The sequence below is a fragment of the Petromyzon marinus genome, unplaced genomic scaffold (assembly GCF_048934315.1).
Source record: "Petromyzon marinus isolate PM22_M1 ecotype Great Lakes invasive population unplaced genomic scaffold, UKy_Petmar_22M1.pri1.0 PM_Scaffold_439, whole genome shotgun sequence".
In the NCBI taxonomy this organism is placed as follows: Eukaryota; Metazoa; Chordata; class Hyperoartia; order Petromyzontiformes; family Petromyzontidae; genus Petromyzon; species Petromyzon marinus.
The window spans coordinates 42,294-67,087 of NW_027423434.1; the positions used below are offsets into that span (position 1 = coordinate 42,294).

Sequence of the window (24,794 nt, forward strand, 5' to 3'; positions counted from 1 at the left end):
GCCACAACATTTACAATCTGAGTATGACATTTCGCCAGTAATTACAACTAGCTTCATCAGGCGACAGCCAGATTTGCTACGGCCAGTTCGAAATCCAGCTTGTTCGGGAGCTAAATATCAACAATAAGGTAAAAGTGCAGCCCTGCAATTGCTTACTGACACCATTGCTGATTGAAGGGCCTCGATTAGGAGATCTAGAGAGCCCTAGAAGATATTTTGGTCCAGTTCCACACTGGCCAGCAGTATAGAATGAGTAAATGTGGACAACATTCAGAGGTAGTCGAATTTTTTTTTATTTTTACAACTCCATTAGGGGTTCCAATAACAACATACAAGTGTGTATACGAGTGTGTGTGTTTGTGTATCAGTGTGTGCATGGGGGGCGGTGGTGTAGTAGTTGGTGCACTTCGTGATGAACCCTGCCACCAGAGTTCATTTCCAGTTCAAGGCCACCAACACCAGTGATGATATCTGAACTGGTCCTGGACCTCCCCTCGGTCGACTTGGCCCGAAATGAGTTCCTGGTGTTGTGTGTAAATATCCGTGCTGGAGAGAGAGGGCATGGTGTTGGCCACCCACCCCCTTGTGTTCCATGCCAGCCTTCCACAGCACTTTTCCCCAACAGTCCGTATAGCTGCGTGTGTGAGTGTTTGCGTGTGCGTAGGTCTTCGTGTGTGTGAGTGTATGTAGTTTCATCTATCGGCTGGAGGTTTTGGGCATGGAGAAGACGTACACATTGGTTGTTTGTTGCCTGTTTTGTGCTTTGGTGATGTGAACCGTGCATCTGTTCATGGCGGAGTTCTGCTCAATGAAGCAAATGTCCTGTCGGCCTTTCATCTTGCGGTTGAAGGTGTGGTAAGTAACGGGGGTGTTGCGGGGTTGAATCTTTTTGTAGTATTCAAGTTTGTTGGCATATTTGCGAACGTATGCCCATTGGTCCACTTGGGTGTTTTCGTTGTGGCGGGAAAAGTGTATCTCCTTGTAGGGTTTCTGGAATCGTTGTCCAGTCGGATCGATGGCCTCGTAGACTTCAGGCTCCGGGTCTGGCTTGTATTCCTGCCGCTGCCAAATCGCCACCCGATTTATTTCAGAATGTTGCAGGTCAATATCTTCATGAGCAACGTTTTCAATGGTGGCTGGAGATTTCGGAAGTCTTTTCTTCATTTTCCTTCGGACTTTTTTTAGTTTGTTTTTCAACGTATTCATGTTGCGACACACAGTCCTGATCTTCTTGCTGATGGGCGGTGACAGGTCCTTAGAAAAAAACAAAAGCAAAGAAATGTTTTAGGAAAGGTATCATCAGTAGCAATGTTCTATCTCTAGCTGAATGGAAACTTCCAACACGCTATCTCCATCTCACAGGATCCCATGATACCACAATACATGAATATATTTCATTTTATAATTATATGCTTGCTGTCACCAGAGGAAGCTCTAGAGCAGGGGTGGGTAACGTCCGGCCCGCAGGCCGTATGACGCCCGCAAATTCATATGGTCTGGCCCTGCCAAGGCATCCGCAGGTGGGACTCGAAATTCAATAAATCTAGGAGCAAACCTGGAAAAGCAGTTGCGAGTAGCAGCATCATCAATACCAGCAAACATCATCACATGCCTCACCAAAGAGAAGCAGACTCATGCCATCACATTAGAGGTGATTTAATTCAATGTTTGACACAATATAACAGGCTTATTTTTAAGTTGATAATTTTGTATGGCCTGCGAATGATGTTATAAATATCCAAATGGCCCTTGGCAGAAAAAAGGTTCCCCACCCCCGGCCTAGAGTGTAAGTGGACTCTTCTTCCACACTGACTAGATGTGTTTAAAGAGTTGGGAGGTACCAACACTAAACCCCACCACATACGACCTTCCAGTCGATTGTGGTTTACACATTCATCGTATGAACTTTGCATTTCATCCATAATAGAGGTTTGTTTGGGTTATATCGCGTAAATATATAAATGTGTCATTAAACCCGCCACCACCCGACACAGCCAATTAGTAAGGTTTGTCACGTAAACAGAACATGCCAATTCGTTACTAGTACAGCACAACGGTGTGTTGGAGAGCCAAGCCACAACATTTACAATCTGAGTACGACTCTTCGCCAGTAATTACAACTAGTTTCATCAGGTGACAGCCAGATTCGTGGATGGGGGGGATTAATGAATACATATTAAAGACTATGCATTCAATACCCTGTTGATTTGTGCATCATTGTAACTTTTCAATTGCAGCACTTCTTTAACATGTTTAATTTCACTTCTCAGACTATCAACTTTCTTAGCCCAATGTACAGTGAGGGAAAAAAGTATTTGATCCCCTGCTGATTTTGTACGTTTGCCCACTGACAAAGAAATGATCAGTCTATAATTTTAATGGTAGGTTTATTTGAACAGTGAGAGACAGAATAACAACAAAAAAAATACAGAAAAACGCATGTCAAAAATGTTATAAATTAATTTGCATTTTAATGAGGGAAATAAGTATTTGACCCCTCTGCAAAACATGACTTAGTACTTGGTGGCAAAACCCTTGTTGGCAATTACACAGGTCAGACGTTTCTTGTAGTTGGCCACCAGGTTTGCACACATCTCAGGAGGGATTTTGTCCCACTCCTCTTTGCAGATCTCCAAGTAATTAAGGTTTCGAGGCTGACGTTTGGCAACTCGAACCTTCAGCTCCCTCCACAGATTAAGGTCTGGAGACTGGCTAGGCCACTCCAGGACCTAAATGTGCTTCTTCTTGAGCCACTCCTTTGTTGTCTTGGCCGTGTGTTTTGGGTCATTGTCATGCTGGAATCCCCATCCACGACCCATTTTCAATGCCCTGGCTGAGGGAAGGAGGTTCTCACCCAAGATTTAAAGGTACATGGCCCCGTCCATCGTCCCTTTGATGCGGTGAAGTTGTCCTGTCCCCTTAGCAGAAAAACACCCCCAAAGCTTAATGTTTCCACCTCCATGTTTGACGGTGGGGATGGTGTTCTTGGGGTAATAGGCAGCATTCCTCCTCCTCCAAACACGGCGAGTTGAGTTGATGCCAAAGAGCTCTATTTTGGTCTCATCTGACCACAACACTTTCACCCAGTTGTCCTCTGAATCATTCAGATGTTCATTGGCAAACTTCAAACGGGCATGTATATGTGCTTTCTTGAGCAGGGGAACCTTGCGGGCGCTGCAGGATTTCAGTCTTTCACGGCGTAGTGTGTTACCAATTGTTTTCTTGGTGACTATGGTCCCAGCTGCCTTGAGATCATTGACAAGATCCTCCCGTATAGTTCTGGGCTGATTCCTCACCGTTCTCATAATCATTGCAACTCCATGAGGTGAGATCTTGCATGGAGCCCCAGGCCGAGGAAGATTGACGTTCTTTTGTGTTTCTTCCATTTGCGAATAATCGCACCAACTGTTGTCACCTTCTCACCAAGCTGCTTGGCAATCGTCTTGTAGTCCATTCCAGCTTTGTGTAGGTCTACAATCTTATCTCTGACATCCTTGGAGAGCTCTTTGGTCTTGGTCATGGTGGAGAGTTTGGAATCCGATTGATTAATTGCTTCTGTGGACAGGTGTCTTTTATACAGGTAACAAGCTGAGATTAGGAGCACTCCCTTTAAGAGTGTGCTCCTAATCTCAGCTCGTTACCTGTATAAAAGACACCTGGGAGCCAGAAATCTTTCTGATTGAGAGGGGGTCAAATACTTATTTCCCTCATTAAAATGCAAATAAATTTATAACATTTTTGACATGCGTTTTTCTGGATTTTTGTTGTTGTTATTCTGCCTCTCACTGTTGAAATAAACCTACCATTAAAATTATAGACTGATCATTTCTATGTCAGTGGGCAAAGGTACAAAATCAGCAGGGGAGCAAATACTTTTTCCCTCACTGTATGAGCGTCTTGATGAGAGCAGATTTCTGCGCGGGGTGATGGTGTGACTGCATTCAGATAGGAGTCAATGTGCATTTGTTTTTTTTGGTAAACGCTGTGTGTTATTTTACCATTTCGACCACGTCCGAGCAGAATATTCAGAAATGGTAGAGTTCTACCAGCTTCCACTTCCATGATGAACTGCATTTCATGAGCAGTGTGCTAACCATTACAAAATGGCAGCGGGTCATCATAGCAGGTCATGTCAAACGCCAGTGGATATCCTGCTCAAATGAGCATTAAAGCAGAGATAGCAATTACACATTCCTATAGGATGTACTTGTTTGTTCATAGAGCAACCACTGTTGATTTCCCCACAAAGTGGTACTTATTTCATCAGACCCCGAGGGATTGAGTCATTCACGCTAAGCCTCTGAGCTGGTCTAAAAATCAAAAGCCAGGATTTGTTTTATTCAAACTAATTGCATTGGTGATGATGAGCTGTCCCCCTTACCTTTCGGGATTGCAGCCACAGCCAGACTTGCACGAAAAGCAAGATGCTGTTGACGATGTCATTGGGGTGGATGATCTTGGCATAATCGGATGCGGTCTGAAAACAAGACATTGACATTTCAGAGATTAGTTCATTGAAGGATTGGTCCATTATTTTAATTAACACGTTTTTTTCCTGCTAGACCTTGGGAATTATCTGCATGCAGGCACAAGTGTAAGGGTTTGTGCCAAGTCCAGACTTTCGCCATGATTTCGCCACGATTCAAGACCACATCTGGAGTACGTCAAGGATGCATGCTTGCACCGGCGCTGTTTTGTCAGGTAATCGACTGGATCATGTAAACATGACCCATGACCTTGGAGTCAAGATTGGCCGGCACCACTTCACTGACCTCGACTACGCTGATGATGCAGCCTTGTTTGTTGAGAAGCATCACACTTTCACACCAGTCCTCCAATATTTCCACAACAATGCAATAAAAATGGGACTAACTGTTTCATGGCAGAAAACAAAAGTCCAGAAGTTTAACACGTAGGCTTTTCGCGACCAATATTATTCATAATAAAGGTTTTTGGGTTAGATCGGGTTATTTATAAATGTGTCGAAACCCTCCACCACCCGACACGGCCAATCAGCAAAATAAAGTGTCACGTTGACAAAAGACAATTAGTTCACTACTTTAGCCCACCGGTGTGTTGAAGAGTGAATCCACAACATTTACAGTTTGAATACGACGTTTCGCTGGTAATTACATCCAGCATAATCGGGCAATTCGCCAGAATGGTAAAGCCCTCACTTGCTCTCGGTCTTAAATAGAGCAGCAGGGTGACTTCATCATTTAACTCATTTCAGGTGCAGTGAATTGAGGCGGAGGGGGGGGTATTGTAATTATATTATCGATTGGCAATCAGTCAATGGTTATGATTAGTAGTGTTAGGGGCCGTCCATAAATGACGTCACGCGATTTTGGACGATTTTTTACATACCCCCCCCATCGTCACACGGCGTACTTAATCTGCCGCTGTACACTGTTGTAGGACCAAACATTTAATAAAAAGACGATTTAATTAAGTAGAACGTGTTGTCTATATTTATTTAAAGTTGCGCATTTTGATGTGACGTCACATTTCTCACCCCCCCCCGTCACACATCGTCACAAATGTCTGACCCCCCCCCCCCCAGGTGCGTGACGTCATCTATGGACGGCCCCTTAGTGCTTGATACCTGCGTGTGCCGAGGGTAGAAATACTCGCCCGATCTTCGGGTTACAGGATGAGGATGACTTCACGAGGAAAGTTCGAGAGAGAGCCACAGTGATGTCGTCAGGGATGTCAAGACAAGATTGAAACGAGAGTAAATTCCACGTTTGCAGTACTGGTATGGTATGGATTTCTTTTTATTGAACAGACATTTGCTGAGGAAGATGCATGCATTTAAAAAAAAGTTATTTTCACCTCAAGAAACCTCCCAGGATATCTCAATTTTGCTGAATTGAATATTGTCTGGGGTGGTGCTAAAAGTAAAATGAAATGTTCCTGGTAAAGTGTAAAAAAAAACGCGAATGAGTTTTTCTTTTCACGTTCAACCCTTCGCAAATTGAAGTGCTGCAATAAAACAGCACTTAGCGAATACCAGCAAATAATTAGTAGCTATTTACATTCTAGATTTAAAGCTTTCGTGACTGCTAGGATCCATACTCTTTGGTTCTATTGGGTAAAGTCACGTAGGTGAAAATAAAATAACAAAAAATCACGACGTTTCGGCCACAACACAAGCGGCCTTCATCAGGTGAAGGGACGAGACTGTCTGGAGGACAGCGCTGGAGTGAGAGAAGCCACGCTTAGATCACGACCTTTAAGCTGTCAAGGCGCTTTGTTTTCTTGTCACACAGCTTAAAGGTCGTGATCTAAGCGTGGCTTCTCTCACTCCAGCGCTGTCCTCCAGACAGTCTCGTCCCTTCACCTGATGAAGGCCGCTTGTGTTGTGGCCGAAACGTCGTGATTTTTTGTTATTTTATTTTCACCTACGTGACTTTACCCAATAGAACCAAATAGTATAGCTATTTACATGTTTGGCCGTTTCAACCTTTCTAGCTACGCATCCTAAACTTGCAAAAAATAACTTGTTGTGAAAACACAATTGATGTTTTAATCAAATCGCAATCACAAATATCACCATACTAAATTGTTGAATATTTTATTCGAAAGCTCATTGCATGTTGTTTAATTTATGTACATATGGCCTCACGTGGTATACTGTATATGTGTACCGTTCATTGTGCATTGAACAGTTCCACTATATTGGTGTAATGGAGATGCCTGATATGAAACGACCATGAAGTGGCAAAATACCAAAATGCTGTCATTTAGCTATTCCCCTTCTCTTGCTATTCCTCCTCTGTTGAAGGAGCTCCATTTACATTGGTTTACTATATGGTCCATAGTTTTGGTTACATGCCCAAAATCGCAATGTGGCATGTGTCTTTACTATTCCATTCATGATGAAGATGTGTGCGTCAACCTAATGATGTTCTAGTACGGTTGATAGTTCCACCGTGTCTTCGAGGAATGTCAAAGCTAGGAGGTTTGATATTTGGGTCTAGCATAAGGTGTTTATTATGGATGCTAGCGTTATTTCGGAGCTGGATTGTATTCTAGGATGGTGCCAACCAAGAGCTGAACGTTGAGCTCTTGGTTGGTGAAGGGTTGGTGCTTGTCGTTGGCAAGAACACGTGTGACACCTCTGAGGATATTTGGTGGCAAAATGTTCTCCAGAACAGGGAGCCAGAGGGTTGGTGTCTGTTTTAGTGTTCCAGTTATGATGCACATTACATTGTTTGTGTATATAGCAGTTTTGTGTATCAGCTCCCAAGCCAGGCTGGAGCACAACATATTGCCACTGAGTAGAACGATGAGAGGGTAGCAGTTCGCAGCACATAAGCTGAGAGCACCCTAGGTTGTTCCTGTACGTTTATGCAGCAGGGCCATTCTTGATTTGGTCTTTTCACGGATCTGGCTCATGTGGGGCTTGAAGGAGAGGCTTCTGTCCTTGATAACCCCTTTAGAGTAGGGTCACAGCACGCTGGGCTATCACATGACACATCAATGGTGGCATCTGCTGCTTGATTTTTGAGGTGGAAAGCACAAGTGATTTTGGAGGGATTTCTTAGGCGTCTGCATGCAGTAACAAATATATTCCCAATGAAGTTTGATCAGCTGCTGAAGTATTAGCAATGTTTTGGGGGTGTGTGCCCTGCGCATAAAGGACTATGTCACCTGCACAGGGACTTTCGAGATGATGTACACGGCAGGGCACTTAAAGGTATGTTAAATCATTTCCGGTGTGAGGACTAAATTGTTCCAGTGCTAGTGAGGGAGGCTATTGTTCGTAATTATCTTGCAGCTGTATTTACCAGCGAGAGGTGTACCCTCAAAGTACTGTCGCTGAGCTCCACGTCGACTATTTGTGGAGTAAACCAGCATCGGATGATATTGGGTATCTTCAGCAGGCGGCCATGAGGCCCAAACGGTGTCAACGGCAGCAGCAGAGAGGTCAATCATGGCTGTGCCGCTTCTCTGTTGGCGCTGGAAACCATCTTCTAATGGGGCGGTGAAGACAATGATCTGTTTACAGTAGCTGCTACAGCTATAAGAGATTTTTTATTTAGATCGCGTAAATATAAAAATGTGTCGTTAAACCCGCCACCACCCGACACAGACAACTAGTAAGGGTTGTAATGTAAACAGAACATGCCAATTCGTCACTCGTACAGCACACCAGTGTGTTTGAGAGCCAAGCCACAACATTTACAATCTGAGTACGACATTTCGCCAGTAATTACAACTAGCTTCATCAGGCGACAGCCAGATTTGCTACGGCCAGTTCGAAATCCAGCTTGTTCGGGAGCTAAATATCAACAATAAGGTAAAAGTGCAGCCCTGCAATTGCTTACTGACACCATTGCTGGTTGAAGGGCCTCGATTAGGAGATCTAGAGAGCCCTAGAAGATATTTTGGTCCAGTTCCACACTGGCCAGCAGTATAGAATGAGTAAATGTGGACAACATTCAGAGGTAGTCGAATTTTTTTTTATTTTTACAACTCCATTAGGGGTTCCAATAACAACATACAAGTGTGTATACGAGTGTGTGTGTTTGTGTATCAGTGTGTGCACGGGGGGCGGTGGTGTAGTAGTTGGTGCAGTTCAAGGCCACCAACACCAGTGATGATATCTGAACTGGTCCTGGACCTCCCCTCGGTCGACTTGGCCCGAAATGAGTTCCTGGAGTTGTGTGTAAATGTCCGTGCTGGAGAGAGAGGGCATGGTGTTGGCCACCCATCCCCTTGTGTTCCATGCCAGCCTTCCACAGCACTTTTCCCCAACAGTCCGTATAGCTGCGTGTGTGAGTGTTTGCGTGTGCGTAGGTCTCCGTGTGTGTGAGTGTATGTAGTTTCATCTAACGGCTGGAGGTTTTGGGCATGGAGAAAACGTACACATTGGTTGTTTGTTGCCCGTTTCGTGCTTTGGTGATGTGAACCGTGCATCTGTTCATGGCAGAGTTCTCCTCAATGAAGCAAATGTCCTGTCGGTCTTTCATCTTGCGGTTGAAGGTGTGGTAAGTAACGGGGGTGTTGCGGGGTTGAATCTTTTTGTAGTATTCAAGTTTGTTGGCATATTTGCGAATGTATGCCCATTGGTCCACTTGGTTGTTTTCGTTGTGGCGAGAAAAGTGTATCTCCTTGTAGGGTTTCTGGAATCGTTGTCCAGTCGGATCGATGGCCTCGTAGACTTCAGGCTCCGGGTCTGGCTTGTATTCCTGCCGCTGCCAAATCGCCACCCGATTTATTTCAGAAGGTTGCAGGTCAATATCTTCATGAGCAACGTTTTCAATGGTGGCTGGAGATTTCGGAAGTCATTTCTTCATTTTCCTTCGGACTTTTTTTAGTTTGTTTTTCAACGTATTCATGTTGCGACACACAGTCCTGATCTTCTTGCTGATGGGCGGTGACAGGTCCTTAGAAAAAAACAAAAGCAAAGAAATGTTTTAGGAAAGGTATCATCAGTAGCAATGTTCTATCTCTAGCTGAATGGAAACATCCAACATGCTATCTCCATCTCACAGGATCCCATGATACCACAATACATGAATATATTTACATTTTATAATTATATGCTTGCTGTCACCAGAGGAAGCTCTAGAGCAGGGGTGGGTAACGTCCGGCCCGCAGGCCGTATGAGGCCCGCAAATTCATATGGTCTGGCCCTGCCAAGGCAACCGCAGGTGGGACTCGAAATTCAATAAATCTAGGAGCAAACCTGGAAAAGCAGTTGCGAGTAGCAACATCATCAATACCAGCAAACATCATCACACGCCCCACCAAAGAGAGGCAGACTCATGCCATCACATTAGAGGTGATTTAATTCAATGTTTTACACAATATAACAGGCTAATTTTTAAGTTGATAATTTTGTATGGCCTGCGAATGATGTTATAAATATCCAAATGGCCCTTGGCAGAAAAAAGGTTCCCCACCCCCGGCCTAGAGTGTAAGTGGACTCTTCTTCCACACTGACTAGATGTGTTTAAAGAGTTGGGAGGTACCAACACTAAACCCCACCACATACGACCTTCCAGTCGACTGTGGTTTACACATTCATCGTATGAATTTGCATTTCATCCATAATAGAGGTTTGTTTGGGTTATATCGCGTAAATATATAAATGTGTCATTAAACCCGCCACCACCCGACACAGCCAATTAGTAAGGTTTGTCACGTAAACAGAACATGCCAATTCGTTACTAGTACAGCACAACGGTGTGTTGGAGAGCCAAGCCACAACATTTACAATCTGAGTATGACTCTTCGCCAGTAATTACAACTAGTTGCATCAGGTGACAGCCAGATTCGTGGATGGGGGGGATTAATGAATACATATTAAAGACTATGCATTCAATACCCTGTTGATTTGTGCATCATTGTAACTTTTCAATTGCAGCACTTCTTTAACATGTTTAATTTCACTTCTCAGACTATCAACTTTCTTAGCCCAATGTACAGTGAGGGAAAAAAAGTATTTGATCCCCTGCTGATTTTGTACGTTTGCCCACTGACAAAGAAATGATCAGTCTATAATTTTAATGGTAGGTTTATTTGAACAGTGAGAGACAGAATAACAACAAAAAAAATACAGAAAAACGCATGTCAAAAATGTTATAAATTGATTTGCATTTTAATGAGGGAAATAAGTATTTGACCCCTCTGCAAAACATGACTTAGTACTTGGTGGCAAAACCCTTGTTGGCAATTACAGAGGTCAGACTTTTCGTGTAGTTGGCCACCAGGTTTGCACACATCTCAGGAGGGATTTTGTCCCACTCCTCTTTGCAGATCTCCAAGTAATTAAGGTTTCGAGGCTGACGTTTGGCAACTCGAACCTTCAGCTCCCTCCACAGATTAAGGTCTGGAGACCGGCTAGGCCACTCCAGGACCTAAATGTGCTTCTTCTTGAGCCACTCCTTTGTTGCCTTGGCCGTGTGTTTTGGGTCATTGTCATGCTGGAATCCCCATCCACGACCCATTTTCAATGCCCTGGCTGAGGGAAGGAGGTTCTCACCCAAGATTTAAAGGTACATGGCCCCGTCCATCGTCCTTTTGATGCGGTGAAGTTGTCCTGTCCCCTTAGCAGAAAAACACCCCCAAAGCTTAATGTTTCCACCTCCATGTTTGACGGTGGGGATGGTGTTCTTGGGGTAATAGGCAGCATTCCTCCTCCTCCAAACACGGCGAGTTGAGTTGATGCCAAAGAGCTCTATTTTGGTCTCATCTGACCACAACACTTTCACCCAGTTGTCCTCTGAATCATTCAGATGTTCATTGGCAAACTTCAAACGGGCATGTATATGTGCTTTCTTGAGCAGGGGAACCTTGCGGGCGCTGCAGGATTTCAGTCCTTCACGGCGTAGTGTGTTACCAATTGTTTTCTTGGTGACTATGGTCCCAGCTGCCTTGAGATCATTGACAAGATCCTCCCGTATAGTTCTGGGCTGATTCCTCACCGTTCTCATAATCATTGCAACTCCATGAGGTGAGATCTTGCATGGAGCCCCAGGCCGAGGAAGATTGATAGTTCTTTTGTGTTTCTTCCATTTGCGAATAATCGCACCAACTGTTGTCACCTTCTCACCAAGCTGCTTGGCAATCGTCTTGTAGTCCATTCCAGCTTTGTGTAGGTCTACAATCTTATCTCTGACATCCTTGGAGAGCTCTTTGGTCTTGGTCATAGTGGAGAGTTTGGAATCCGATTGATTAATTGCTTCTGTGGACAGGTGTCTTTTATACAGGTAACAAGCTGAGATTAGGAGCACTCCCTTTAAGAGTGTGCTCCTAATCTCAGCTCGTTACCTGTATAAAAGACACCTGGGAGCCAGAAATCTTTCTGATTGAGAGGGGGTCAAATACTTATTTCCCTCATTAAAATGCAAATAAATGTATAACATTTTTGACATGCGTTTTTCTGGATTTTTGTTGTTGTTATTCTGCCTCTCACTGTTGAAATAAACCTACCATTAAAATTATAGACTGATCATTTCTATGTCAGTGGGCAAAGGTACAAAATCAGCAGGGGAGCAAATACTTTTTCCCTCACTGTATGAGCGTCTTGATGAGAGCAGATTTCTGCGCGGGGTGATGGTGTGACTGCATTCAGATAGGAGTCAATGTGCATTTGTTTTTTTTGGTAAACGCTGTGTGTTATTTTACCATTTCGACCACGTCCGAGCAGAATATTCAGAAATGGTAGAGTTCTACCAGCTTCCACTTCCATGATGAACTGCATTTCATGAGCAGTGTGCTAACCATTACAAAATGGCAGCGGGTCATCATAGCAGGTCATGTCAAACGCCAGTGGATATCCTGCTCAAATGAGCATTAAAGCAGAGATAGCAATTACACATTCCTATAGGATGTACTTGTTTGTTCATAGAGCAACCACTGTTGATTTCCCCACAAAGTGGTACTTATTTCATCAGACCCCGAGGGATTGAGTCATTCACGCTAAGCCCCCGAGCTGGTCTAAAAATCAAAAGCCAGGATTTGTTTTATTCAAACTAATTGCATTGGTGATGATGAGCTGTCCCCCTTACCTTTCGGGATTGCAGCCACAGCCAGACTTGCACGAAAAGCAAGATGCTGTTGACGATGTCATCGGGGTGGATGATCTTGGCATAATCGGATGCGGTCTGAAAACAAGACATTGACATTTCAGAGATTAGTTCATTGAAGGATTGGTCCATTATTTTAATTAACACGTTTTTTTCCTGCTAGACCTTGGGAATTATCTGCATGCAGGCACAAGTGTAAGGGTTTGTGCCAAGTCCAGACTTTCTCCATGATTTCGCCACGATTCAAGACCACATCTGGAGTACGTCAAGGATGCATGCTTGCACCGGCGCTGTTTTGTCAGGTAATCGACTGGATCATGTAAACATGACCCATGACCTTGGAGTCAAGATTGGCCAGCACCACTTCACTGACCTCGACTACGCTGATGATGCAGCCTTGTTTGTTGAGAAGCATCACACTTTCACGCCAGTCCTCCAATATTTCCACAACAATGCAATAAAAATGGGACTATCTGTTTCATGGCAGAAAACAAAAGTCCAGAAGTTTAACACGTAGGCTTTCGCGACCAATATTATTCAGAATAAAGGTTTTTGGGTTAGATCGGGTTATTTATAAATGTGTCGAAACCCTCCACCACCCGACACGGCCAATCAGCAAAATATAGTGTCACGTTGGCAAAAGACAATTAGTTCACTACTTTAGCCCACCGGTGTGTTGAAGAGTGAATCCACAACATTTACAGTTTGAATACGACGTTTCGCTGGTAATTACATCCAGCATAATCGGGCAATTCGCCAGAATGGTAAAGCCCTCACTTGCTCTCGGTCTTAAATAGAGCAGCAGGGTGACTTCATCATTTAACTCATTTCAGGTGCAGTGAATTGAGGCGGAGGGGGGGGGTATTGTAATTATATAATCGATTGGCAATCAGTCAATGGTTATGATTAGTAGTGTTAGGGGCCGTCCATAAATGACGTCACGCGATTTTGGACGATTTTTTACATACCCCCCCCCCCCCCCATCGTCACACGGCGCACTTAATCTGCCGCTGTACACTGTTGTAGGACCAAACATTTAATAAAAAGACGATTTAATTAAGTAGAACGTGTTGTCTATATTTATTTAAAGTTGCGCATTTTGATGTGACGTCACATTTCTCACCCCCCCCCCCCCCGTCACACATCGTCACAAATGTCTGACCCCCCCCCCCCAGGTGCGTGACGTCATCTATGGACGGCCCCTTAGTGCTTGATACCTGCGTGTGCCGAGGGTAGAAATACTCGCCCGATCTTCGGGTTACAGGATGAGGATGACTTCACGAGGAAAGTTCGAGAGAGAGACACAGTGATGTCGTCAGGGATGTCAAGACAAGATTGAAACGAGAGTAAATTCCACGTTTGCAGTACTGGTATGGTATGGATTTATTTTTATTGAACAGACATTTGCTGAAGAAGATGCATTTATTAAAAAAAAGTTATTTTCACCTCAAGAAACCTCCCAGGATATCTCAATTTTGCTGAATTGAATATTGTCTGGGGTGGTGCTAAAAGTAATACGAAATGTTCCTGGTAAAGTGTAAAAAAAAACGCGAATGAGTTTTTCTTTTCACGTTCAACCCTTCGCAAATTGAAGTGCTGCAATAAAACAGCACTTAGCGAATACCAGCAAATAATTAGTAGCTGTTTACATTCTAGATTTAAAGCTTTCGTGACTGCTAGGATCCATACTCTTTGGTTCTATTGGGTAAAGTCACGTAGGTGAAAATAAAATAACAAAAAATCACGACGTTTCGGCCACAACACAAGCGGCCTTCATCAGGTGAAGGGACGAGACTGTCTGGAGGACAGCGCTGGAGTGAGAGAAGCCACGCTTAGATCACGACCTTTAAGCTGTCAAGGCGCTTTGTTTTCTTGTCACACAGCTTAAAGGTCGTGATCTAAGCGTGGCTTCTCTCACTCCAGCGCTGTCCTCCAGACAGTCTCGTCCCTTCACCTGATGAAGGCCGCTTGTGTTGTGGCCGAAACGTCGTGATTTTTTGTTATTTTATTTTCACCTACGTGACTTTACCCAATAGAACCAAAGAGTATAGCTATTTACATGTTTGGCCGTTTTAACCTTTCTAGCTACGCATCCTAAACTTGCAAAAAATAACTTGTTGTGAAAACACAATTGATGTTTTAATCAAATCGCAATCACAAATATCACCATACTAAATTGTTGAATATTTTATTCGAAAGCTCATTGCATGTTGTTTAATTTATGTACATATGGCCTCACGTGGTATACTGTATATATGTACCGTTCATTGTGCATTGAACAGTTCCACTATATTGGTCTAATGGAGATGCCTGATATGAAACGACCATGAAGTGGCAAAATACCAAAATGCTGTCATTTAGCTATTCCCCTTCTCTTGCTATTCCTCCTTTGTTGAAGGTGCTCCATTTACATTGGTTTACTATATGGTCCATAGTTTTGGTTACATGCCCACAATCGCAATGTGGCATGTGTCTTTACTATTCCATTCATGATGAAGATGTGTGCGTCAACCTAATGATGTTCTAGTACGGTTGATGGTTCCACCGTGTCTTCGAGGAATGTCAAAGCTAGGAGGTTTGATATTTGGGTCTAGGATAAGGTGTTTATTATGGATGCTAGCGTTATTTCGGAGCTGGATGCTATTCTAGGATGGTGCCAACCAAGAGCTGAACGTTGAGCTCTTGGTTGGTGAAGGGTTGGTGCTTGTCGTTGGCAAGAACACGTGTGACACCTCTGAGGATATTTGGTGGCAAAATGTTCTCCAGAACAGGGAGCCAGAGGGTTGGTGTCTGTTTTAGTGTTCCAGTTATGATGCACATTACATTGTTTGTGTATATAGAAGTTTTGTGTATCAGCTCCCAGGCCAGGCTGGAGCACAACATATTGCCACTGAGTAGAACGATGAGAGGGTAGCAGTTCGCAGCACATAAGCTGAGAGCACCCTAGGTTGTTCCTGTACGTTTATGCAGCAGGGCCATTCTTGATTTGGTCTTTTCACGGATCTGGCTCATGTGGGGCTTGAAGGAGAGGCTTCTGTCCTTGATAACCCCTTTAGAGTAGGGTCACAGCACGCTGGGCTATCGCATGACACATCAATGGTGGCATCTGCTGCTTGATTTTTGAGGTGGAAAGCACAAGTGATTTTGGAGGGATTTCTTAGGCGTCTGCATGCAGTAACAAATATATTCCCAATGAAGTTTGATCAGCTGCTGAAGTATTAGCAATGTTTTGGGGGTTTGTGCCCTGCGCATAAAGGACTATGTCACCTGCACAGGAACTTTCGAGATGATGTACACGGCAGGGCACTTAAAGGTATGTTAAATCATTTCCGGTGTGAGGACTAAATTGTTCCAGTGCTAGTGAGGGAGGCTATTGTTCGTAATTATCTTGCAGCTGTATTTACCAGCGAGAGGTGTACCCTCAAAGTACTGTCGCTGAGCTCCACTTTGACTATTTGTGGAGTAAACCAGCATCGGATGATATTGGGTATCTTCAGCAGGCGGCCATGAGGCCCAAACGGTGTCAACGGCAGCAGCAGAGAGGTCAATCATGGCTGTGCCGCTTCTCTGTTGGCGCTGGAAACCATCTTCTCATGGGGGCGGTGAAGACAATGATCTGTTTACAGTAGCTGCTACAGCTATAAGAGATTTTTTTATTTAGATCGCGTAAATATAAAAATGTGTCGTTAAACCCGCCACCACCCGACACAGACAACTAGTAAGGGTTGTAATGTAAACAGAACATGCCAATTCGTCACTCGTACAGCACACCAGTGTGTTTGAGAGCCAAGCCACAACATTTACAATCTGAGTACGACATTTCGCCAGTAATTACAACTAGCTTCATCAGGCGACAGCCAGATTTGCTACGGCCAGTTCGAAATCCAGCTTGTTCGGGAGCTAAATATCAACAATAAGGTAAAAGTGCAGCCCTGCAATTGCTTACTGACACCATTGCTGGTTGAAGGGCCTCGATTAGGAGATCTAGAGAGCCCTAGAAGATATTTTGGTCCAGTTCCACACTGGCCAGCAGTATAGAATGAGTAAATGTGGACAACATTCAGAGGTAGTCGAATTTTTTTTTATTTTTACAACTCCATTAGGGGTTCCAATAACAACATACAAGTGTGTATACGAGTGTGTGTGTTTGTGTATCAGTGTGTGCACGGGGGGCGGTGGTGTAGTAGTTGGTGCACTTCGCGATGAACCCTGCCACCAGAGTTAATTTCCAGTTCAAGGCCACCAACACCAGTGATGATATCTGAACTGGTCCTGGACCTCCCCTCGGTCGACTTGGCCCGAAATGAGTTCCTGGAGTTGTGTGTAAATGTCCGTGCTGGAGAGAGAGGGCATGGTGTTGGCCACCCACCCCCTTGTGTTCCATGCCAGCCTTCCACAGCACTTTTCCCCAACAGTCCGTATAGCTGCGTGTGTGAGTGTTTGCGTGTGCGTAGGTCTCCGTGTGTGTGAGTGTATGTAGTTTCATCTAACGGCTGGAGGTTTTGGGCATGGAGAAGACGTACACATTGGTTGTTTGTTGCCCGTTTCGTGCTTTGGTGATGTGAACCGTGCATCTGTTCATGGCGGAGTTCTCCTCAATGAAGCAAATGTCCTGTCGGTCTTTCATCTTGCGGTTGAAGGTGTGGTAAGTAACGGGGGTGTTGCGGGGTTGAATCTTTTTGTAGTATTCAAGTTTGTTGGCATATTTGCGAATGTATGCCCATTGGTCCACTTGGGTGTTTTCGTTGTGGCGGGAATAGTGTATCTCCTTGTAGGGTTTCTGGAATCGTTGTCCAGTCGGATCGATGGCCTCGTAGACTTCAGGCTCCGGGTCTGGCTTGTATTCCTGCCGCTGCCAAATCGCCACCCGATTTATTTCAGAAGGTTGCAGGTCAATATCTTCATGAGCAACGTTTTCAATGGTGGCTGGAGATTTCGGAAGTCTTTTCTTCATTTTCCTTCGGACTTTTTTTAGTTTGTTTTTCAACGTATTCATGTTGCTACACACAGTCCTGATCTTCTTGCTGATGGGCGGTGACAGGTCCTTAGAAAAAAACAAAAGCAAAGAAATGTTTTAGGAAAGGTATCATCAGTAGCAATGTTCTATCTCTAGCTGAATGGAAACATCCAACATGCTATCTCCATCTCACAGGATCCCATGATACCACAATACATGAATATATTTACATTTTATAATTATATGCTTGCTGTCACCAGAGGAAGCTCTAGAGCAGGGGTGGGTAACGTCCGGCCCGCAGGCCGTATGAGGCCCGCAAATTCATATGGTCTGGCCCTGCCAAGGCTACCGCAGGTGGGACTCGAAATTCAATAAATCTAGGAGCAAACCTGGAAAAGCAGTTGCGAGTAGCAACATCATCAATACCAGCAAACATCATCACACGCCCCACCAAAGAGAGGCAGACTCATGCCATCACATTAGAGGTGATTTAATTCAATGTTTGACACAATATAACAGGCTAATTTTTAAGTTGATAATTTTGTATGGCCTGCGAATGATGTTATAAATATCCAAATGGCCCTTGGCAGAAAAAAGGTTCCCCACCCCCGGCCTAGAGTGTAAGTGGACTCTTATTCCACACTGACTAGATGTGTTTAAAGAGTTGGGAGGTACCAACACTAAACCCCACCACATACGACCTTCCAGTCGATTGTGGTTTACACATTCATCGTATGAACTTTGCATTTCATCCATAATAGAGGTTTGTTTGGGTTATATCGCGTAAATATATAAATGTGTCATTAAACCCGCCACCACCCCGACACAGCCAATTAGTAAGGTTTGTCACGTAAACAGAACATGCCAATTCGTTACTAGTACAGCACAACGGTGTGTTGGAGAGCCAAGCCACAACATTTACAATCTGAGTATGACTCTTCGCCAGTAATTACAACTAGTTTCATCAGGTGACAGCCAGATTCGTGGATGGGGGGGATTAATGAATACATATTAAAGACTATGCATTCAATACCCTGTTGATTTGTGCATCATTGTAACTTTTCAATTGCAGCACTTCTTTAACATGTTTAATTTCACTTCTCAGACTATCAACTTTCTTAGCCCGATGTACAGTGAGGGAAAAAAGTATTTGATCCCCTGCTGATTTTGTACGTTTGCCCACTGACAAAGAAATGATCAGTCTATAATTTTAATGGTAGGTTTATTTGAACAGTGAGAGACAGAATAACAACAACAAAAAATACAGAAAAACGCATGTCAAAAATGTTATAAATTGATTTGCATTTTAATGAGGGAAATAAGTATTTGACCCCTCTGCAAAACATGACTTAGTACTTGGTGGCAAAACCCTTGTTGGCAATTACAGAGGTCAGACTTTTCGTGTAGTTGGCCACCAGGTTTGCACACATCTCAGGAGGGATTTTGTCCCACTCCTCTTTGCAGATCTCCAAGTAATTAAGGTTTCGAGGCTGACGTTTGGCAACTCGAACCTTCAGCTCCCTCCACAGATTAAGGTCTGGAGACCGGCTAGGCCACTCCAGGACCTAAATGTGCTTCTTCTTGAGCCACTCCTTTGTTGCCTTGGCCGTGTGTTTTGGGTCATTGTCATGCTGGAATCCCCATCCACGACCCATTTTCAATGCCCTGGCTGAGGGAAGGAGGTTCTCACCCAAGATTTAAAGGTACATGGCCCCGTCCATCGTCCTTTTGATGCGGTGAAGTTGTCCTGTCCCCTTAGCAGAAAAACACCCCCAAAGCTTAATGTTTCCACCTCCATGTTTGACGGTGGGGATGGTGTTCTTGGGGTAATAGGCAGCATTCCTCCTCCTCCAAACACGGCGAGTTGAGTTGATGCCAAAGAGCTCTATTTTGGTCTCATCTGACCACAACACTTTCACCCAGTTGTCCTCTGAATCATTCAGATGTTCATTTGCAAACTTCAAACGGGCATGTATATGTGCTTTCTTGAGCAGGGGAACCTTGCGGGCGCTGCAGGATTTCAGTCCTTCACGGCGTAGTGTGTTACCAATTGTTTTCTTGGTGACTATGGTCCCAGCTGCCTTGAGATCATTGACAAGATCCTCCCGTATAGTTCTGGGCTGATTCCTCACCGTTCTCATAATCATTGCAACTCCATGAGGTGAGATCTTGCATGGAGCCCCAGGCCGAGGAAGATTGATAGTTCTTTTGTGTTTCTTCCATTTGCGAATAATCGCACCAACTGTTGTCACCTTCTCACCAAGCTGCTTGGCAATCGTCTTGTAGTCCATTCCAGCTTTTTGTAGGTCTACAATCTTATCTCTGACATCCTTGGAGAGCTCTTTGGTCTTGGTCATAGTGGAGAGTTTGGAATCCGATTGATTAATTGCTTCTATGGACAGGTGTCTTTTATACAGGTAACAAGCTGAGATTAGGAGCACTCCCTTTAAGAGTGTGCTCCTAATCTCAGCTCGTTACCTGTATAAAAGACACCTGGGAGCCAGAAATCTTTCTGATTGAGAGGGGGTCAAATACTTATTTCCCTCATTAAAATGCAAATAAATGTATAACATTTTTGACATGCGTTTTTCTGGATTTTTGTTGTTGTTATTCTGCCTCTCACTGTTGAAATAAACCTACCATTAAAATTATAGACTGATCATTTCTATGTCAGTGGGCAAAGGTACAAAATCAGCAGGGGAGCAAATACTTTTTCCCTCACTGTATGAGCGTCTTGATGAGAGCAGATTTCTGCGCGGGGTGATGGTGTGACTGCATTCAGATAGGAGTCAATGTGCATTTGTTTTTTTTGGTAAACGCTGTGTGTTATTTTACCATTTCGACCACGTCCGAGCAGAATATTCAGAAATGGTAGAGTTCTACCAGCTTCCACTTCCATGATGAACTGCATTTCATGAGCAGTGTGCTAACCATTACAAAATGGCAGCGGGTCATCATAGCAGGTCATGTCAAACGCCAGTGGATATCCTGCTCAAATGAGCATTAAAGCAGAGATAGCAATTACACATTCCTATTGGATGTACTTGTTTGTTCATAGAGCAACCACTGTTGATTTCCCCACAAAGTGGTACTTATTTCATCAGACCCCGAGGGATTGAGTCATTCACGCTAAGCCCCCGAGCTGGTCTAAAAATCAAAAGCCAGGATTTGTTTTATTCAAACTAATTGCATTGGTGATGATGAGCTGTCCCCCTTACCTTTCGGGATTGCAGCCACAGCCAGACTTGCACGAAAAGCAAGATGCTGTTGACGATGTCATCGGGGTGGATGATCTTGGCATAATCGGATGCGGTCTGAAAACAAGACATTGACATTTCAGAGATTAGTTCATTGAAGGATTGGTCCATTATTTTAATTAACACGTTTTTTTCCTGCTAGACCTTGGGAATTATCTGCATGCAGGCACAAGTGTAAGGGTTTGTGCCAAGTCCAGACTTTCTCCATGATTTCGCCACGATTCAAGACCACATCTGGAGTACGTCAAGGATGCATGCTTGCACCGGCGCTGTTTTGTCAGGTAATCGACTGGATCATGTAAACATGACCCATGACCTTGGAGTCAAGATTGGCCAGCACCACTTCACTGACCTCGACTACGCAGATGATGCAGCCTTGTTTGTTGAGAAGCATCACACTTTCACGCCAGTCCTCCAATATTTCCACAACAATGCAATAAAAATGGGACTATCTGTTTCATGGCAGAAAACAAAAGTCCAGAAGTTTAACACGTAGGCTTTCGCGACCAATATTATTCAGAATAAAGGTTTTTGGGTTAGATCGGGTTATTTATAAATGTGTCGAAACCCTCCACCACCCGACACGGCCAATCAGCAAAATATAGTGTCACGTTGACAAAAGACAATTAGTTCACTACTTTAGCCCACCGGTGTGTTGAAGAGTGAATCCACAACATTTACAGTTTGAATACGACGTTTCGCTGGTAATTACATCCAGCATAATCGGGCAATTCGCCAGAATGGTAAAGCCCTCACTTGCTCTCGGTCTTAAATAGAGCAGCAGGGTGACTTCATCATTTAACTCATTTCAGGTGCAGTGAATTGAGGCGGAGGGGGGGGGTATTGTAATTATATAATCGATTGGCAATCAGTCAATGGTTATGATTAGTAGTGTTAGGGGCCGTCCATAAATGACGTCACGCGATTTTGGACGATTTTTTACATACCCCCCCCCCCCCCCATCGTCACACGGCGCACTTAATCTGCCGCTGTACACTGTTGTAGGACCAAACATTTAATAAAAAGACGATTTAATTAAGTAGAACGTGTTGTCTATATTTATTTAAAGTTGCGCATTTTGATGTGACGTCACATTTCTCACCCCCCCCCCCCCCGTCACACATCGTCACAAATGTCTGACCCCCCCCCCCCAGGTGCGTGACGTCATCTATGGACGGCCCCTTAGTGCTTGATACCTGCGTGTGCCGAGGGTAGAAATACTCGCCCGATCTTCGGGTTACAGGATGAGGATGACTTCACGAGGAAAGTTCGAGAGAGAGACACAGTGATGTCGTCAGGGATGTCAAGACAAGATTGAAACGAGAGTAAATTCCACGTTTGCAGTACTGGTATGGTATGGATTTATTTTTATTGAACAGACATTTGCTGAGGAAGATGCATTTATTAAAAAAAAGTTATTTTCACCTCAAGAAACCTCCCAGGATATCTCAATTTTGCTGAATTGAATATTGTCTGGGGTGGTGCTAAAAGTAATACGAAATGTTCCTGGTAAAGTGTAAAAAAAAACGCGAATGAGTTTTTCTTTTCACGTTCAACCCTTCGCAAATTGAAGTGCTGCAATAAAACAGCACTTAGCGAATACCAGCAAATAATTAGTAGCTGTTTACATTCTAGATTTAAAGCTTTCGTGACTGCTAGGATCCATACTCTTTGGTTCTATTGGGTAAAGTCACGTAGGTGAAAATAAAATAACAAAAAATCACGACGTTTCGGCCACAACACAAGCGGCCTTCATCAGGTGAAGGGACGAGACTGTCTGGAGGACAGCGCTGGAGTGAGAGAAGCCACGCTTAGATCACGACCTTTAAGCTGTCAAGGCGCTTTGTTTTCTTGTCACACAGCTTAAAGGTCGTGATCTAAGCGTGGCTTCTCTCACTCCAGCGCTGTCCTCCAGACAGTCTCGTCCCTTCACCTGATGAAGGCCGCTTGTGTTGTGGCCGAAACGTCGTGATTTTTTGTTATTTTATTTTCACCTACGTGACTTTACCCAATAGAACCAAAGAGTATAGCTATTTACATGTTTGGCCGTTTTAACCTTTCTAGATACGCATCCTAAACTTGCAAAAAATAACTTGTTGTGAAAACACAATTGATGTTTTAATCAAATCGCAATCACAAATATCACCATACTAAATTGTTGAATATTTTATTCGAAAGCTCATTGCATGTTGTTTAATTTATGTACATATGGCCTCACGTGGTATACTGTATATATGTACCGTTCATTGTGCATTGAACAGTTCCACTATATTGGTCTAATGGAGATGCCTGATATGAAACGACCATGAAGTGGCAAAATACCAAAATGCTGTCATTTAGCTATTCCCCTTCTCTTGCTATTCCTCCTTTGTTGAAGGTGCTCCATTTACATTGGTTTACTATATGGTCCATAGTTTTGGTTACATGCCCACAATCGCAATGTGGCATGTGTCTTTACTATTCCATTCATGATGAAGATGTGTGCGTCAACCTAATGATGTTCTAGTACGGTTGATGGTTCCACCGTGTCTTCGAGGAATGTCAAAGCTAGGAGGTTTGATATTTGGGTCTAGGATAAGGTGTTTATTATGGATGCTAGCGTTATTTCGGAGCTGGATGCTATTCTAGGATGGTGCCAACCAAGAGCTGAACGTTGAGCTCTTGGTTGGTGAAGGGTTGGTGCTTGTCGTTGGCAAGAACACGTGTGACACCTCTGAGGATATTTGGTGGCAAAATGTTCTCCAGAACAGGGAGCCAGAGGGTTGGTGTCTGTTTTAGTGTTCCAGTTATGATGCACATTACATTGTTTGTGTATATAGAAGTTTTGTGTATCAGCTCCCAGGCCAGGCTGGAGCACAACATATTGCCACTGAGTAGAACGATGAGAGGGTAGCAGTTCGCAGCACATAAGCTGAGAGCACCCTAGGTTGTTCCTGTACGTTTATGCAGCAGGGCCATTCTTGATTTGGTCTTTTCACGGATCTGGCTCATGTGGGGCTTGAAGGAGAGGCTTCTGTCCTTGATAACCCCTTTAGAGTAGGGTCACAGCACGCTGGGCTATCGCATGACACATCAATGGTGGCATCTGCTGCTTGATTTTTGAGGTGGAAAGCACAAGTGATTTTGGAGGGATTTCTTAGGCGTCTGCATGCAGTAACAAATATATTCCCAATGAAGTTTGATCAGCTGCTGAAGTATTAGCAATGTTTTGGGGGTTTGTGCCCTGCGCATAAAGGACTATGTCACCTGCACAGGAACTTTCGAGATGATGTACACGGCAGGGCACTTAAAGGTATGTTAAATCATTTCCGGTGTGAGGACTAAATTGTTCCAGTGCTAGTGAGGGAGGCTATTGTTCGTAATTATCTTGCAGCTGTATTTACCAGCGAGAGGTGTACCCTCAAAGTACTGTCGCTGAGCTCCACTTTGACTATTTGTGGAGTAAACCAGCATCGGATGATATTGGGTATCTTCAGCAGGCGGCCATGAGGCCCAAACGGTGTCAACGGCAGCAGCAGAGAGGTCAATCATGGCTGTGCCGCTTCTCTGTTGGCGCTGGAAACCATCTTCTCATGGGGGCGGTGAAGACAATGATCTGTTTACAGTAGCTGCTACAGCTATAAGATATTTTTTTATTTAGATCGCGTAAATATAAAAATGTGTCGTTAAACCCGCCACCACCCGACACAGACAACTAGTAAGGGTTGTAATGTAAACAGAACATGCCAATTCGTCACTCGTACAGCACACCAGTGTGTTTGAGAGCCAAGCCACAACATTTACAATCTGAGTACGACATTTCGCCAGTAATTACAACTAGCTTCATCAGGCGACAGCCAGATTTGCTACGGCCAGTTCGAAATCCAGCTTGTTCGGGAGCTAAATATCAACAATAAGGTAAAAGTGCAGCCCTGCAATTGCTTACTGACACCATTGCTGGTTGAAGGGCCTCGATTAGGAGATCTAGAGAGCCCTAGAAGATATTTTGGTCCAGTTCCACACTGGCCAGCAGTATAGAATGAGTAAATGTGGACAACA

General features: G+C 44.0%; 2 protein-coding genes and 1 long non-coding RNA gene across 3 annotated transcripts; all 3 read right to left on the reverse strand.

Annotated features, from left to right (window-relative positions):
- Positions 1 to 269: 269 nt before the first annotated feature.
- LOC116948078 (uncharacterized) lies at positions 270 to 4,492 on the reverse strand. The gene is made up of 2 exons (XM_032964394.2): positions 4,382 to 4,492; positions 270 to 1,254 (listed from the first exon to the last, which is right to left on the reverse strand). The coding sequence occupies exons 1-2, from the start codon at positions 4,490 to 4,492 to the stop codon at positions 697 to 699; spliced, it is 669 nt and encodes a 222-aa protein (XP_032820285.2). The 3' UTR covers positions 270 to 696.
- Positions 4,493 to 8,446: 3,954 nt separating this feature from the next.
- LOC142923351 (uncharacterized) lies at positions 8,447 to 12,635 on the reverse strand. The gene is made up of 2 exons (XR_012940698.1): positions 12,525 to 12,635; positions 8,447 to 9,395 (listed from the first exon to the last, which is right to left on the reverse strand). It is a non-coding gene; the product is annotated as an uncharacterized LOC142923351 (long non-coding RNA).
- Positions 12,636 to 16,601: 3,966 nt separating this feature from the next.
- On the reverse strand, positions 16,602 to 20,843 carry LOC142923352 (uncharacterized). Its single transcript, XM_076064427.1, has 2 exons — positions 20,718 to 20,843; positions 16,602 to 17,586 (listed from the first exon to the last, which is right to left on the reverse strand). Exons 1-2 carry the CDS (start codon positions 20,832 to 20,834, stop codon positions 17,029 to 17,031), a joined length of 675 nt encoding a protein of 224 aa, XP_075920542.1. The 5' UTR covers positions 20,835 to 20,843; the 3' UTR covers positions 16,602 to 17,028.
- Positions 20,844 to 24,794: the final 3,951 nt, after the last annotated feature.